The 17,759-nt window shown below is 44.3% G+C and overlaps 1 protein-coding gene across 3 annotated transcripts in view; it reads left to right on the plus strand.

The window, feature by feature from the left end:
- Positions 1-17,360, plus strand: part of UBE2E2 (ubiquitin conjugating enzyme E2 E2) — a 273,738-nt gene extending 256,378 nt beyond the window's left edge. For all 3 annotated transcript variants that reach the window (XM_060180882.1, XM_060180881.1, XM_060180880.1), the window contains exon 6: positions 16,509-17,360. In XM_060180882.1, the coding sequence (XP_060036865.1) occupies positions 16,509-16,606 (98 nt within the window). In that variant the 3' untranslated portion in view covers positions 16,607-17,360. The remainder of the gene's footprint in view (positions 1-16,508) is intronic.
- The last annotated feature ends 399 nt before the right edge of the window (positions 17,361-17,759 follow it).

Genomic DNA, 17,759 nt, shown 5'->3' on the forward strand with positions numbered 1-17,759 from the left:
GCGGCATCATCTAAGTTCATTTCCCACGTCTACGCTCGACCGGACCTGCCAATATACCCGGATATCTTCGCCCACCCTGTTCAACGCTTGACGTCTCGTCACCCAATCTGGTCCCCTACGCCTACACTGAACTTCTCTGTTCCAGTCTCTTGGAAACAGAGTTGGCAGTCAGCTGAGGTAAAGAACAAACACCTCATCACAGACCCCTGCAAGCGTCAACCCGGCTTTGACCTAGCATGTTATGATTGGGCCCTCCTCAATCGCTATCTGTTGGGTAGTTGCCACCTCCCCCTGGCTTCTGCTTAACCATATGCCTATATAGGGATTTTACTGATCCAAAGCTTTGGTCTATTTACATAAATCACTTTTACATAAAGCACTCCAGGGCATTGGTGGTTCTATGATAGGATTCTCTCCTGCTCCACTCCCTCCTTGTCACACACTGATCCCTTCTTTGTCACACTCTGATTTTCACCAGTCACTTTTCTCTCCACCCTCTCTATATCACATCCTGTTTCCACCCTACTTGGAGAGTATAAAAACAGCTGCTCTTCTGATTAAAGACACTTGGAAATTGCTTTCCGGCTCCGAGAGTTCCAGAGTGTATCTCCTGCGGAAGTTGGTGCAGCACGAGTTCCTGATCCCTCTCCCACACAGCAGCCTAGATCAGCTCCAGTTGAGTTCTCTCCAACCCAGAGAGCACTAGCTCGGGAAGAAGTACCCTCAGGCTATCCCGGCATCTGGTGCCCGGAACAGGGACCCGTAAGCAGCAGATTTACAAGAAGACATCTTAGATAAGTACACACCTTTTGGGTATCTGCAATATTGTGTTAAGGCACTGTGATTTTTTTTCTTTCTTATTGTTTTCCTGAGATCTCTCCACCATGGAAAATCTTTTCCAAATCCTGCATTCTTTTTCCAGTATACAATTTTTATATATCTGGGACATTTTTCTTGGGGCTTCACCTTATATCCTGTTGATCATCATAGCAGCTTTTAAGGGATATATAGGGCAACCTCTCAAAAGGCTTAAGGACCTAGAGGCTGAGGTCCAAGAGATAAAGGAAGTAATCATAGAACTTAACCAGCACCTTAAAAACAAGAAGAAGCAAAGGCCTGTTGTGATCTTGACCCACCCTAATTCCTCTGCATCTTGCCCTGAGGCCCCTATTTTGGCATCTTGCCCTGAGGCCCCTATTTTGGCAGACACGTGTCCGAATTCTCCTTTGGACTCCACAGCCACTTCTTCGGCCACCCCCATTTTGGCAGAAACGTGTCCGGAACCTCCTGCTGCCTCCACGGCTGCTTCTTCACCCACCCCTGTTTTGATAGACACATGTCCGAATTCTCCTGTAGCCTCCAAAACCACTTCTTCGGCCACTTGTCCAGAAGCTTCCACTTCGATGACTCCTCCTACCGCTACACACTTATCAGAGCAAGTCCACACATTTCCGGTCAATGTTGCCCCCAATAGACAAAAACCTCAGGCCTGGTATCCATATTCCGCCACAGACCTGAAGGAACTACGCCAGGCTATCAAAGATGACGGTGTTCATGCCCCATGGACCAGGTCCATTTTACAAGGCCTGCTTCAGAACCTTAATACCCCTCAAGATTGGATAGATGTGACTCGTGCTACGCTCCCAGGCCCCCTCTTCCTGCAATGGGAGGCATTCTTTCGCGACGAATGTTTACAACAATCGCGGAAAAATATTCAAAATCAGCCAGAGGGTAATTTTGATGCATTGTTTGGAACAGGCCAATTAGAAACAGGGATTCAACAGGCGGAAGCCAAGTTTCCAGCGGGGTATTTTGATCAAGTACGCCTGTGTGCATTAAAAGCATGGGAGCGATTAACACCACCCATGGGAGCAGCCTCAGCCCCCATTCTCTCCCTGCAACAAGAACCTGATGAATCCCTCACTAAATTCATTGCCAGGGTCCAGTCGAGTTTGGAAAGGAAGATTTATAATCCTGACGCTCGTGTTTTCTCCTTCTGCGATCCATAGTCTGGGATGGAATGCTTCCGCATTTTCGACAGGCCTGTATCACTCTTAAAAACAAACACCCAGATACTTGGATTCTAGCTACACAGGATCTCAGATCAAGCTCTTTTCAAGGACCTATGTTACAGGCCTATGCAGCTACCTTCCATAAGCAAAAAGGAGCTTGCTTTCAGTGCGGTCGCCAAGGGCATTGGCGTAACCAATGTCCAGAAAATAGACCGCGACCCCGCCTCCAGTCAGGGCGACCCCACCTCCAATCAGGGCAACCCCGCCTCCAGACAGGGAATCAGAGACCACGAATGCCTTGTCCCAGATGCCAGAAAGGATTTCACTGGAGGAGAGATTGTTGGTCAAGGTTCCATAGGAACGGCATGCCTCTGCCAAATGTAAACAGGGATTTAAACTAGGTATGGGGCTTCCCTTAGCCCCGCCCCCAAGAGGGAAGGAAGCAGGTCGCCCGCTTGGTGCTGTGCCCTTCTTCCACAAACAGAAGCCCAGCTTGGGACCCAATCCATCACTATACCCACCACGCCAAGTAACAATAACAGAGGGTGAGCAGAAGGAGGAACCCACGGTATGTGGGAACTTCAAGCATAGAAATAACCGGCTGGAGCAAGAGAACAGCTCGAATTCGGAGCCTGAGATTTTATGGACCACCCCTGTTTTAGAAAGGGGTCACCCAACTATGACAGTAAAGATTGGTAATATTCCTTTTAAGTGTTTGATTGACACGGGAGCAGATAAGACAATATTAAGACAAGCAGAGGTTCCCCAGAGTTGGGAACTCCTCCCAGGACCACGCTTACATGGTGTTGGAGGATTGACTCAGGCATTCCACACACGAGATTCCCTTGTGTGGGAAGATCCAGAAGGGACTACCGGATGCTTTCAGCCTTTAATAGCTGATATAAGCACCAATTTATTGGGAAGAGACTTGCTGGAATCTTTAGATGTAGTGATATCCTCAGACACCTCTGCAGGACACCACACTCACTCCTGTGAGACTGCTAGACCCAACCAGCACCCCCAATACTAACTGCCACTGTTCGTAACAGAACTCCCCGCTTAGATTGGCTTTCTAATGAGCCTGTCTGGGTGGAACAGTGGCCTTTGCCTAGGGAGAAGCTAGAAATTTTTTAAAAACTCGTCCAAGAGCAGTTATCTTTGGGACACATTCGTCATTCTCGGAGCCCATGGAATACTCCAGTCTTTGTAATTAAAAAGCGCTCAGGAAAATGGCGCCTCCTCCAAGATCTTCGTGCAGTTAATAAAACCATGCAGGTTTGGGGCTCCCCCCAAAGGGGTTTGCCTCTTGCTTCCGCAATTCCCACAGGAATTCCAATCATAGCTATTGATATACAGGATTGTTTTTTCTCTATTCCCTTACACCCACAAGATTGTAAACGTTTTGCTTTCTCTGTTCCTTCTATTAATAATGCCAGCCCTGCCGATAGATTTGAATGGGTGGTACTGCCCCAGGGCATGGCTAATAGTCCTACTATTTGTCAAGAGGTTGTTAAATCTGTCCTTTTTCCATATATTCATAAGGGCCTTAAGGTTTTTCATTATATGGATGACGTGTTAATATGGGGAGAATTAGATACAGATCTCTCCGCCCTACGTGATTTTCTAATCCCTGCCTTAAAGAGAAGTGGACTTAATGTAGCTCCTGAGAAGATACAGCTAATCCCTCCAATATCTTTCTTAGGCTCAGAGATTTCCCTAACGCAGATTCGTCCTTTAAAACCTTGTGTTACTTTTCCTTCTAATCTCACTCTTGCTTCTTTACAAAGTTTTCTTGGAAATTTGAATTGGCTTAGGCAGTATCTTTATCTGCCTACGAGCTGCCTGCAACCACTGTTCGATCTGTTAAAAGGAAACAAACAGCCCTCCTCAAAGCGTATGTTAACCCCCGAAGCATCCTTGGCTCTGGAAAAAGTTAACCAGGCTCTCCAGGACATGCACTTTGTTCGGTTCTCCCCCTCCTCTCCAGTAAATCTTCTAATCTTTAACTCCACCCCCACGGTAGTGGGGGCATTGTGGCAGAAACAATGCGTTCTCGAATGGCTTCATACGCCAGTAGGTGGAGCTCCAAGACTCCTTACCGAGATTGATGCCTTAGCATTTATGGTTCGCCAAGGAAGAAACAGATCGGTTCAGGTCTTAGGAAGGGAACCAGATTCAATCATTCTTCCCTTTTCTCTCACTGATACAGAATGGCTCATACGCCACCATTCTCATTTTGCCATAAGTTTAATGGGTTTTCCAGGACAATTAGATAATCATTTTCCCTCTAATAATTTGATAGCTTCTTTACCTCTGTTGCCTCTACTAGTACCTAAACTTTTCTCTCGAGATCCCATCCCCTCTGCTCCTACAGTGTTCACTGATGGTGGAAAAAAGGGAGCTGCTGCCCTTATATATTATCCAGACCAGCAATACCCCAAACCTCTCTTTACTGAACTTCCTGATAATTCCCCTCAGTACAAAGAACTTTATGCTGTTTTCCTTGCACTAAAAGCTGTACCAGAATCCTTCAACCTTTTTTCTGACAGTTAACTTACTTCCATGGCTTGCTCGATCTTATGTAAGAATTGATGACAACCCACTTTCTCCTCTTTTAATTCAAATTGCCTCTATGCTCTGTTCTCGAACCCATCCACTGTATGTTCAGCACCTACGTTGCCACAGCCCTCTTCCTGGTCCCCTGTCCGAAGGGAATGCTGCAGCTGACCGCCTTGCCTCCACAGGAATTCTCCTAGCCTCTGTCTCTAATCCTGCTGACTTTCATTCCCTAACCCATGTTAATCTTAAAGGTCTTCGAGCTCGATTTCCTGATATTCCTCTGCCACAGTTAAAACATATTGTTGCTACATGTTCCTCCTGTGCAGGTCTAATCAAAACACCTGCTATTCAGACTCTAGGGGTTAATCCTCGAGGTTTAAAAGCCAACGCTCTTTGGCAAATTGATGTTACCCACATACCTAACTTTGGCAAACAAAAATATGTGTTCGTCTCAATTGATACCTTCTCTAAGTTTATGTGGGCTACAGCTCAGACTGGAGAAAACTCAAAAAAGCTTATAAGCCATATGCTCTCCTGTTTTGCTGTAATGGGCTTACCTCTTCAACTTAAAACGGATAATAAACCTGCTTTTACCAGCAAACAATTTAAAGATTTTTGTTCCCTCTGGAACATTACTCATACTACAGGCATTCCGTATAATCCACAGGGACAAGGCATTGTTGAGAGGGCCCATCAAACTCTTAAGGCTCAATTAAATAAAGAAAAAGGGGAAATGTACCCCCCTAATATCCAGCTGGCAAAAGCCTTAACTACATTAAGTCTCTTTAATATTTACAAAAACTCCGACCAACCTCCTATAATTCTTCATTGGCAAACACCACCCACCCTCCCAGCTATTAAAGTCAAATGGAAAGACCCACTTGATAAAATTTGGAAAGGACCTGACCCCCTGTTGACTATGGGGAGGGGTTTCGCATGTATTTTTCCACAAAATTACTCCAAGCCTGTTTGGGTTCCTGCCCGCCATGTTCGGCAATACCCACATGATGGCGCTGATATCCCTGAAGAACAAGAAACACTGCAAGAAGACTGGCTGCAAGAGGACTGGCTACAGGATGCACCCCAGGATCCATAATACAGCATGGCAGAATCAAAAAAAAAAATCTGATTCACAGAACTTTCCCCCCCCCCGAATGAATGTCTTATGCTATGACTGGCCAGTTGTGTTTTGTGAGTGAGTGAAAAAAAAAAATTGAGTGAGTTGAGTGACCATAATTTTTGTATGACCCATTGTGCTCAGAGTACTCTGAAAGTTAACTGACTTTATATCAAACGGCTGGATGCAGCCATGGTTTCTGGAGACGTCCAGAAACAGTCCAAAAATTGTTCATTTCCCCTTTTGATTTCTTTTTTAAGTCTTGATATCAATATGAAATTTTTAGTCTTAAACTGTGTGAAGATGGTTCAACTATGACAGTAGATCTAAATTCACATTTGAGATGATATATCTTATTTACAAGTTTTTCTCCTCCTGTGTGTTATAAACTATATGTTTAATATGCGTGTTTCAAGTTTGGTAAACATTAACTTAACAGTTCAATTGTAACTTTGAAGTTACATTTTTACAAGAAGAGGTAAAATCAATTCATTTAAGTAACTGAGTGTTTAAGGTAAAACTCTAAATATTCAATGTGACAATTCATCATCTCCTAAGTTAAAATACAAATTCTCTATACAGGACATTTTTGGAGGGCCCCCAAAAATGTCCTGTAAGCTATCTTGTGGAAATTAATCCACAACAAATTTGGCATCAATCTGATATTGTAAATGTACCAAAAAAAAAAATTGTCACTAAAATGTGTTAACTCTAGTAACCTGAGTTTGCTTAAAAACCCAATGTAAAAATAGTTAAGAATCAATATATGTAACTTAAATTCGGTATGAAAACTTTGCTATATAAAGACTGCTACATGAGGTCACGTAAGATGACCTTTACACGAAATTATAAAGATACCTAAACCAATTATAATCATTGAGTTATCAATTGTAGTAAACTTCTAATTTGTTACAAAGTTTTTTCATAAGTAATTGACTACAGCTATGACAAGCCTTCGCATAAAGAAGCATCTGCTCATATATAATCCCCAGAAATCCATATTGGACCCCTGACCTCTGACATCACCCACAATTTCAGCCATCCCCCTAAACCCATGATGTGATCTGACACGATCTAGAGAACCTGATTCACAGACTCCGAAGGACAAGACTTTCCTACTGCCTTTCTCTCAACCATCGGTGTCTGCTCTTCCTGCTTCTGTTTCGCCCATCATGTTTTGGCGGTTCCAGGTCACTCTCTACAGAGAAGAAAAGTTCCGGTGGCCGTCCTCCTCCATCAAGATAGACGTGTGGCATTTATTTCCTGGCCATTGACATTGGACTGATGCTTCTATAGAACTTGCTGGACACTCCTTTTATACTGCTGGACTTCTTGAAGAATGACTGTAGCAGTTCATAGAACTTACCGCCAGCTGACTCGGGATTTTGCAATGCCAGATCACCCCTCTAGCCCCTCGGCTTATCAGGCCCCCACTCCTCCACCCATCAGGCTCACTCTGTCTCTTGCTACTCTTACTTATCCCTCCCTGTCTTGTGCTAGTTCTTTTTAAAGACACTTACACACTATCATTCTGCTTTCTTCCCAACAGGTTTCCGTTCACCCCTACACTGCTATTCCCCTGACAGAGATGAAGCCTTTTACAGACATTGACCCAGTTATATATGGCCATTAAGTAAGAGGAAGATGTTGGGGAATTGTGAGGATATGGTTGAGCTTGGAAGGGCTTGAGCCTGAGGGGTGTGTCAATCCTGTTAGTGTCTCTCTCCACAGAGAGGTTGAGCAAGGAGGGACAGTAGAACCCCCAAAAAAGGTGTGCCTCTTATCAGTCTCCCTGCCTCACAAAGTGCCCCACACTCCTGATACTATGGCAAAAAGTTAAAAAGAAAGGGGGAGATGTTGGGTAGTTGCCACCTTCCCCTGGCTTCTGCTTAACCATATGCCTATATAGGGATTTTACTGATCCAAAGCTTTGGTCTATTTACATAAATCACTTTTACATAAAGCACTCCAGGGCATTGGTGGTTCTATGATAGGATTCTCTCCTGCTCCACCCCCTCCTTGTCACACACTGATCCCTTCTTTGTCACACTCTGATTTTCACCAGTCACTTTTCTCTCCACCCTCTCTATATCACATCCTGTTTCCACCCTACTTGGAGAGTATAAAAACAGCTGCTCTTCTGATTAAAGACACTTGGAAATTGCTTTCCGGCTCCGAGAGTTCCAGAGTGTATCTCCTGCGGAAGTTGGTGCAGCACGAGTTCCTGATCCCTCTCCCACACAGCAGCCTAGATCAGCTCCAGTTGAGTTCTCTCCAACCCAGAGAGCACTAGCTCGGGAAGAAGTACCCTCAGGCTATCCCGGCAGCTATCGAACAGGCCATGGCCGGTGCGCCGCTATGTTCCATCGCTGGGGAGCCAGAGACGACCCGAACTGCCCCTGCGGCTCCAGACAGACTATGGCCCACATAGTCAATGACTGCCACCTCTCCAGATTCAAAGGAGGTCTCGAAACTTTACTTCAGGCTCAACCTGACGCTGTTAACTGGCTACGGAAGAAGGGCAAACGCTAGAAGAAGAATTGAGCAGCTTATCCTAGTCCAGTTTTGGGTTCTCTACTTTCAGAGTCAGGAAACAAAGAAGAAAGGCCCCAGCACTGCTCACGTCAACATCACAATTTCATACTCACAGTACAGGGCTAGATAATTTCAAGCACTTGTTTTCCTCAACAGGGTGGCAGGCACTAGGCATCCCCTGAGGCAGAAGCGAGGGACTTACAGTGCAGACAGTAGAAGCTGACAAGCGTCAGGAGCTGGGCATGCAACCTCCCAACAACTAGATCTCTGAGCCACACTGCCTCACCTGTTTGACAAGCCAGCAGCACAGTACTTGAAATACTCAGCCTGAATGAAAGCACAGGACTGAAAGGTCGCTACTGATGGGGAACACATTTTCTTCTGTGATGTTGAACAAAGACAGAGGTGTGGAAAATTTAAATTTCAGTGTATTTATTCACTTATGAACTTTTTGATTTTTTTTTTCTTAAGTAGCCAGGAGGAAGATTGACAGATGGTTAATTGATAGTTAATTACTGTAAAGATTTGGGTGGGCTGGGAAGACAGCATAATTGTCACGCAAAAACTCTCATGCCTGAGGCTCTGAGGTCCAAAGTTCAATCCTGAGCACCACCCAACAACATAGCTGAGCACTGCTCTGGGCTCTCTCCATCTGTACCCCTCTCATTTTAAAAAATAAAGTAAAATGTATTTTTTAAAAGACTTGGGAAAGTAGTTACAATCTTTAAAAAAAAAAAAAAAAAAAAGGAAATTTCCATCTTCCTTTTTATAAAAAATTTAAATTTTTTTTTTCCTGCCATCTGGGTTCTTACTGGAACTTGGTGACGGCACTTCAAATCCACCATTCCTGGTGGCCTTTTTCCTTTTTTTTTTTCTTTGCCTCCAGGGTTATTGCTGGGGCTTGGTGCCACACTACAAATCCACTGCTCCTGGAGGCTATTTTTTCCTATTTTGTTGCCCTTGTTGTTTATTGTTATTATTGTTGTTCTTGCTGTCGTCATTGTTGGATTGGATAGGACAGAGAGAAATGGAGAGAGGAGGGGAAGACAGAGAGGGGGAGAGAAAGATAGACACCTGCAGACCTGCTTCACCACCTGTGAAGTGACTCCTCCCCCCCTGCAGGTGGGAAGCCTGGGGCTTGAACCAGGATCCTTCAGCCAGTCCTTGAGCTTTGCACCATGTGCGCTTAACCCACTGTGCTACCGCCCGACCCCAGCCCCTTTCTTTCTTTCTTTCTTTCTTTCTTTCTTTCTTTCTTTCTTTCTTTCTTTCTTTCTTCCTGTCTTCCTTTCTTCCTTTCTTCCTTTCTCTCTATTTTGAAAGGACAGAGAGAAATTGAGGGGAGATAGAGAGGGAGAAAGATTGCTTGTGAAGCATCCCCCCTGCAGGTGGGGAGTGAGCACTCAGACATGGATCCTTCCTTACCTGGATGTGCCACCTGGCCCCCCAAAGAAATTTTTAGATATATAAGGTCAAGTAATTTATGTTTGAGAACTGTTATTTTGCTCCTGGCATATATGTGCCTACAGAATATGAAACCCTATAGCAAGACCCCACTTACACTTAGAATTGTGACTGAGACTACAATGCAAAGTTCCTCATAGAATTCAATTGGATGGCCACTTACCACATGTATATTGCACACTTTCAGTTCAGCTACTTGCAGGCTTTCATTCAGCGAAGTGTTTTGGTATCAAGAACCATAAAGCCTGGGTGAGGGTGATAGCATAATGGCTATGCAAAAAAGACTTTGAGGCCTGATTCTCCAAAGTCCCGGGTTCAGTCATCCCCTAACACCATAAGTCAGACTGAAGCAGTTTTATGTCCCTCTTTGTAACTTTTGCTCAGTAAAAAAATAAAATAAATGAAAAAGAACTGTTTAGTTAATAACAAAGAATATTTAAAGTATACTTCATTATATACTTGAACAGATCTAAAACTGATGTGCCTTTGCAAAGAGGCCTTTACACTAAAGCTTTTCACAACATTGTTTATAAAAAACAAAAAACTGGAAGTAACCCAACTGCTGCTGAATGTTAGTTCACTTAATTCACAGGAGTATTTTAAAGATGTAGATCTGTAAGTAATCATGTAAAAAGTTAACCACCATGTAACTTTATTTTATTGAGTGGGTTAATGTTCACAGTGCAGTCATGATATCTGAGTACAATTTCATTAGGCACCAGGACCCCACGGTTCTCTTCCCCAGGCTCTTTGCTTTGGTGCCACACACCATGCCCAGTCCACGTTTCATCTCGTGCTCTCTCTCCCATCCGCATTTATTAATCCTGCTTGTAAGTGTGGTCCTTCAGTATTTGCCCTTCTCATTTCGGCTTCTCACTGAGCGTGATGTCTCTAGGTTCATCCAGGATGACACAAAGGCAACAACCCATCATTTCACAGTGGAGTCCTGTTCCATCCTATACCTATCACCGTGTGATTTTTAATTAACTTATTAGAACTAGAGCATCACTCTGGCATATGCAGTGCCAGGGATCAAACTCTGGACCTCAGGCATCCCAAGTCCTGTACTTGACGTGGTGCATCACGTCCCAGACCACCATGTCTTTTTTTAAATATTGCAAAAGTTGAATACAAATTGCTCTTTTTTAAGAGAGAGAGCGCAGAGCTCCACACAGCTCTAGCTAATGGTGGTGCCAAAGGCTTTACTGGGACGTCTGGAGCTTCAGGCAGGCAGAGTCTGTGGACCTGCCGTCCCCCCCCCCCCCAGATAAATCTCTTAGCAGTGCTGCTCTGCATGAATTTACATGCAGCTTTTAACATAGCTGTGCAGCCTGTCTGAGTGGCTTAAATTATGTTTGTTCAAGAGAGAGATAGCAGAGCACTATTTGCCATTCATTACGGCCCACTTTTTCTTTCTGGTCTGTTTTGTCTATGGTGCCAGGTGCGGATATGAACCTGGGGCCCTTGCATGCATGATGTACTTCCCAACCCCTGTGCTAACCATACTTTTTCTCTGACAGAGAATGCAGCAGGGTAAGACTCACTTATTCATTAATGAGTAAAGAGAAGGAGAGGACCAGACCACTGAGGCACATGTGCTGTCGGTTGAATTCAGGAATTCAGGACCTCATGCCTGAGGGTCCAACACTGTGTCTACTGTGCCACCTCCCAGGCCACTAAAGTCAGAATTACTGTTTGCATAGTCAGCAAGTGATTCTATATATGAACAATATATTTCTTCTTAAAATTAAACATAATGGGAAGGAGAGAAAGTGTCGTGGTTATGGAAAAGACTTCCATGCCTGAGGATACAAAGTCCAGGTTTAATCCCTGGTACCACCATAAGCCAGAACAGAACAGCGCTCTGACATACATGTTTGTCTCTCTCGCCATCTGTCTTTTTACTCTGTGTTTTTGTTTGTTTGTTTGTTTTTGCCGCCAGGGCTACCACTGGAACTTAATGCTGGAACTACAAATCCATTGTTCCTGGTGACCATTTTTTTTTTCTTTCTTTCTGATGCACTTACGAGGGCAGGACAGAGATATATTGAGATGGGAAGAATGATATTGAGGGAGAGAGAAAGACAGACAACTGCAGACCTGCTGCACTGCTCATGAAGCCTCCATCCCCTTGCAGGTGGGGAGCCGGACTTGAATCCGGTCTTTGTGCCTGGTGACATGTGTGCTTAACCAGGTGCACCACTGCCCAGCCCCACTCTGTATCTCTTAAACACATAAATAAAAGATTTACTTTAGTTAAACATGAAAAGGTAAAAGGAACTCCGAAACTCACTGCTAACCACATGAGCACGCAGAAACTGTCTTGCTGGGTGCCTCGTAATTTTCTCGTCATCATGACTTCTTTTTGAGAGGCCCCCACCTCCTGCGTTTCTGAAATAGTACTGGCACTGGATCTAACAGCCTGCCCTGCCGACACCTTCCTGCTCCCTACCCTTCACATGTTTCCTGTGCCTCCTTTGAGCTGAAAAGGCAGGCTTGTCCTGTTCTAAATAAACCTGAACCCTATACAAGGGTTCAGTTTGAGGTGGGCCTTTGGCATCTCCCGCAGGCTCCCAGCATTAGACCTGTGCCGTGCTCTGTCAGAGGCTCAGAGCATAGTAGGTCTTCAGTGTGTTCCGTGAATACGGATTCCACTTTACCACTTGTCCTGAATGCTGATTCAAGTTACTGAGGATACTCAAGTTTCACCCTAAGGCTTTCCCTGCTAGACTGCCAGAAATTGGAACAAGATTTTTTTAAGGCAGAAAAATGTGATTCAGACCTCTTTCTGTCACTGTAGACTCTAAAGTCATTACTTAGTCTGAACTGAAAGACCACATTTTGTAAGTGTCCTGGTCGGTTCACAGGTATTTTATGTATAGTGGTTGAACCCCAGCTGTGCTGCTTAAAAAAAAAAATGGCTTTAGTACCAGCTTTTGGGCAAGTGAAGGAAAAGAATAAGGTAGTCTGTCAGAGAGGCAGAAGTTCTTCACACACCCGTATGCTGGGCGGGCGGGCTGTTGACTGATGAGCGAGTGTGGGTCAGGAGTGGCAGGCCTGGCAGAGTGCTCCCAGCTCTAAGGCCGTGGTCCCCACCTTCAGGAAGGTGGCTAGTGGAGCTGTGCAGAAGCTGTCTCTCCCTCTCCCTTTTTATATCTCTCTGTTACTAGTTTTAAAAAGTCATTTTTTCTTTCTTTTATGAGCTCCAGCGGTGGATTAATTATATAGCCACCGAGCCCCAGCACTCAGCCTGGTGGCAAAATAAATAAACAAATAAAATTAAATTAAAAGCAAGTGTGGAAAACTGTCCTCTCCCTAGAGTAATTATAACAAATGGAGCACAAGCCCAAGAAACCTGAAGCAGGGTATTGTTGGGAGATATTTCAAAGGCTCTCTCTCTCTTTTTTTTGCCTCCAGGGTTATCACTGGGGCTCGGTGCCTGCACCAGGAATCCACTGCTCCTGGAGGCTTTTGTTTCCCATTTTGTTGCCCTTGTTGTTATCATTATTATTGTTGTTGTTATTGATGTTATTGTTGTTGGGTAAGACAGAGAGAAATGGAGAAAGGAGGGGAAGACAGAGAGGAGGAGAGAAAGACAGACACCTGCAGACCTGCTTCACTGCCTGTGAAGTGACTCCCCTGCAGGTGGGGAGCCGGGGGGCTTGAACTGGGATCTTTAGGCCGGTCCTTGCGCTTGGTGCCACGTGCACATAACCCGCTGTGCCACTGCCCGACTTCAAAGGCTTTCTTGTCAATCTCAGTATATAATGGAGTGGTAGTATTTTCATTCTGTCTTTGACATGAAAACGTGGTCATGAACATCTTACTAGATAGAGTTTTAGAATCTTCCCAAGTCACAGCTATTAGTTAATATCCAGTGTATATATTTTCTACTTCTTTTCACAGTTAACGTCAGCTTTTGCTAATTTTTCTCCTTTTCCTTTTAAGTTCCTTCTAATCACTTGTTTTAGTACATCTAAATTCTCACTGCCAAAATTATGGAGAAGAAATATCGGGAAAAGCAGTAGTGAAATAGAGAATGAGAAGAGGTAGATTCTGGGATCTCCAGGATCCTAGGTTACTCTTTTAAAAATTTTTTATTATCTTTATGTATTTATTGGATAGGGACAGTCAGATATCAAGAGGGAGAGAAAGACACCTGCAGCACTGCTTCGCCACTTGTGAAGTGTTCCCCCTGCAGGTGGGGACAGGGGCTTGAACCCAGGTCCTTGAGCACTGTAACGTGCACTCAACCAGGTGTGCCACCACCTGGCCCCCCAGGTTACCTTTTTTAGGTGCTTTATTGATTTGCACTGAACACTGACCTAGTGTGAGCAGAATAGCATCTACCCAGGTCCCTGTAGTACAGTGTGTATTTTGGCCCAGAGCCGCCCTCCACTTTCTCTCCATTGTGGGCAAGTGGTCTGTCCTATTCCTTGAGTTTCCTCATATGTCAGCTCCCGGACCAGGGAGGAAGATGGCGGACTGAGAAGCTGCTAGCAGCGTGTGCTCTGATCACATCTGGAAACGGTAGGATTTTCTGCCTTTAGCAGGCCAGTCAATAATTAGTCACCAGAGAGGTGACTATAATTTAATTTGGGTTAAGAATTAGAGTAAAGGTGGCACGGACTAGCGGGGCTCCAGGCTTCCCCGGCGGCGCCGGGCAAGGCGGGTGCGCTGGGCATTGTCCTCCGCCCGGAAAGGCGGCTCCTCCGCCGGTTGCAGAGCGCTGCTGGGCGGCCAGCAGAGGACCCGGAGGGAGCACTGTAGCTCGGGGGCTTTCTCTTGGGAGTCTCCAGGGACCACCGTGGCCCTGAGGGCGGATCCAAAGACTTCTTGAGTATAGCTCTCATTGGATCAAAGGACTTAGAGCTAGTTTTCATTTTCGAGAAATCCTTTAAAAAAGTCTGGAGGGGGGGGTTTCCCGGAAGATGGCGGATTGAGAAGCTGCTAGCCGCTGAGCTCTGTCCGAACACATCCCCTGGAATCAATAGGATTTTCTGCCTTTAGCAGGCCAGCCAATAAGGGGTCATAGCGGTGACAAAGAGGTGACTATAACTTAATTTGGGTTAAGAATTAGAGTAGGGGAAAAAATTCTTTTTTCTTCCTTTTAATTTTCAAGCATACCTCCCCCCCCCCCCCGCCATAAGCAGTCCCTGGGGACCAGCTCCTAGCAGGATAGCCCACACCACCAAACAGGGTGCTTTTTTATTTTTGAATTCACTGATACACATTTGGGAAGTTCCTTGCACTGCTCTTTAATTACAACTCTTTTTCTTATCTTCTCCCTTTTCTCTCTCTTCTCTCTCTTTTTTTTTTTAATCTTGTCATACACTTCTTCCTTCTTCAAAGAAGAATTTGTGAATTACTTTGGGGAAGAAATTTGACTCAGAGCGGACTCTCTATGTGTATATCTCTGCTCTAGTTCCCTTTCCCCTCTTGTTACCCCTAGAATATACAGTGGGTAGTAGATTTGCATAACTGTCTACTCTTGCTATCCTCTCTCTTTTCTCTTTCTTCACTGGGATTTGGTTACTATTTTTTCACGGACTGGAGAAATTGTTTGGCTAACTGGTAATGATTAAACTACTTCAATACTTACTTCAGTTGCTACTGTAATTCTGGAGGTTGGTGAGTGCAATTGTCATAAAGGTATTTAGTACAGTGTTACTTGTACTCAAGACACAACAACTGAGGAACAACAGAGCATAAAAAAAAAGAAGAAACACATAAATAAAAAAAATGGGTAGATCAAAAACAAATAAAACTGCTACCCCAATGAATGAAGACAAGAGCCCAGAAGAAACTACAAATCAGCCAGAAGTAACCATAGATAAGAAAAGTATGCAAGCAATAATAAACTTATTAATCACAGAAATGAAAACAACATTGGAGGAAAGGAATGGCAATATTAGGGAAACAACAGTTGAGACCCCCAAGGAAAATACTGATTATCTTGAGGAAATTAGAGAACTGAAAGCTGAAATAGCTGTAATGAAGAAAGAAGCTGAGGCAAGGGAAAGCAGACTAACAGAAGCAGAAAACAGAATTAGTCAGACAGAAGATGAGTTAGAGAAAACAAAGAAAGAGGTGAAAGAGCTTAAAAAGAGATTGACACTGAAAACAACAACAGAGACATATGGGATGATTTCAAAAGAAGTAACATTCGTATAATTGGCCTGTCAGCTCCCACAGGCGTGTATGTGGCTAGTAAGTCAGTGAGTGTTCATGCCCACTAACATCTGTCAGTATGCTTACAACAAGAAGCTGTGTGGCTTTTCATATTTCCAGATGTGCAGGAATTGGGGTTGGGGCTGGTCATTGGGTCTTTCTGGGAGCTGTTATTTGATTATTTTCGTTAAGCTCTGAGTATCCCCTCAGCATGGAAAGAAGGAAAGGATTGGGGCTGGGGGTTTATCAAGCCATATAGACCTCTTCCCAGTTCGTCTCCTTGATGATCCTGGAGTCCCCTCTCCCATAGTCCACCTGCCTTTTCTCAGCAGATTATCTGATTGAAAGCAAGGGGGCTAGGAGGAGGTATCTATGGTGGAGACAGGGAGAGAAGATAATGTTTGTCAGGAAACACGACAAGAAACAGGAAAACCTCAAGTAGATGACTCTTTGGGCAACTGCCATGAAGTATGTATACTTCATCAATGGCAGGTCATTTCTGGGTCATAGCTTAAGTAGGTTTGTTCCGAAGTAGTGCTCACTTCCTTCCTAGTCTCGTCTTCAGGGCCACTTCGCAGACACTCCTTTATCGACTTTGAAACTGGAAAAGGTCGGGTATCTTCTGATTCCTGTCCATGCTTTCTTCTCAGCTGACCCTCTGGTGGGGAGCATCGCCACACAGTACATGACCAACAGAGCAGAGCATGACCGGATGGCAAGACAGTGGACCAAGCGGTACGCCACATAGGTAGGGGCTTGCTGCCGCCTGTGCCCTGCCCGCTGGACCTGTGCAAGCACATTCACCAAGTGCATCGATAGCCCTGCCCACCCTCTGGACCTCGGTTCCTATGTTCCTATTTTTATTAAATCTTGAACCGTTTTATGATGGTATGTCACCACCACCCCTTCCCTCCTTTCTCCCTTCTCCTATCCCCCTCTCATTTTACTCCCTTTTTGATTTCTATTAACTTGGAAGTTTGGGGATTTTTACTCCATCTTAACTTGGATGGGAATTTTTTTGTTTTCAGTGCAAAAACTGTTGGATGTGTCTCAGTAAGAGCTTATAAAAGCTTTGTATTACTATGTGGTTTTGTTTTTTTTGTTGTTTCATTTTGATTTTTTTTTCCTTTTATGTGATCTTTGGGAAAACACAAATTCAGAAGTATATCTCGTTTCTACTTAAGTGTATTGCTTAGGGTTAAGTTTTTTTGTACTGAAGTCTTTATTGGTGGGTGCATGCTACTGGGAACAAGTTTTGTACAAAAGCTTCCATCAGAATCACTGTGCATTACTGAGACTCTGTTTATCACTAGCTTTCTGCTCCCCTGCCCCACCCCCGCCTTCTGAAGACTGTTTGGACTGAACAAAATAATATGTATTTTGATTTACTTAAAGTGCTTGTAAATTTCTTAGGGACCTGCCACTTTTGACTGTGGATCAGTTGCTGTGCACTTGTATTATTAAAGCACTCAATAAATCACTGTGGCTGATAAATAAATGCACTTCTGGTAGCCCAGCATTTCCTTTGTGTCCTGGTGACCAGCCATAGCCTACGTAGAAGGAAACTTGTCTAATTCGATTACAGATTCAAGCATATTTTTCTTCCTAAACCCCTAATTGTCTTCTGTATTGAGTTGCTTAGCATGTGAAATTTCTCCAGCTGTCAGTAGACTGATGGTTTTGTGGTTGTTCCAGATGACTGTCACTGCGCATGCTGACTGGGCATTACTTTCTCATGGCTTCCCCCGTTACAGCCTTCTTACTCAACTAGTAAAGTACGTGACTCCAGAGACAGCGGCGTTCTGCAAGAGACCGAGCTGATTATTATATGCAGCCACTGGAATCTCATTTCTCTCCTCTGTTCCTCTTAAAATTGTTGCTCTTGTTTTGTTTTTTGTCTT

Source organism: Erinaceus europaeus, chromosome 21 (assembly GCF_950295315.1).
Source record: "Erinaceus europaeus chromosome 21, mEriEur2.1, whole genome shotgun sequence".
NCBI lineage: Eukaryota > Metazoa > Chordata > Mammalia > Eulipotyphla > Erinaceidae > Erinaceus > Erinaceus europaeus.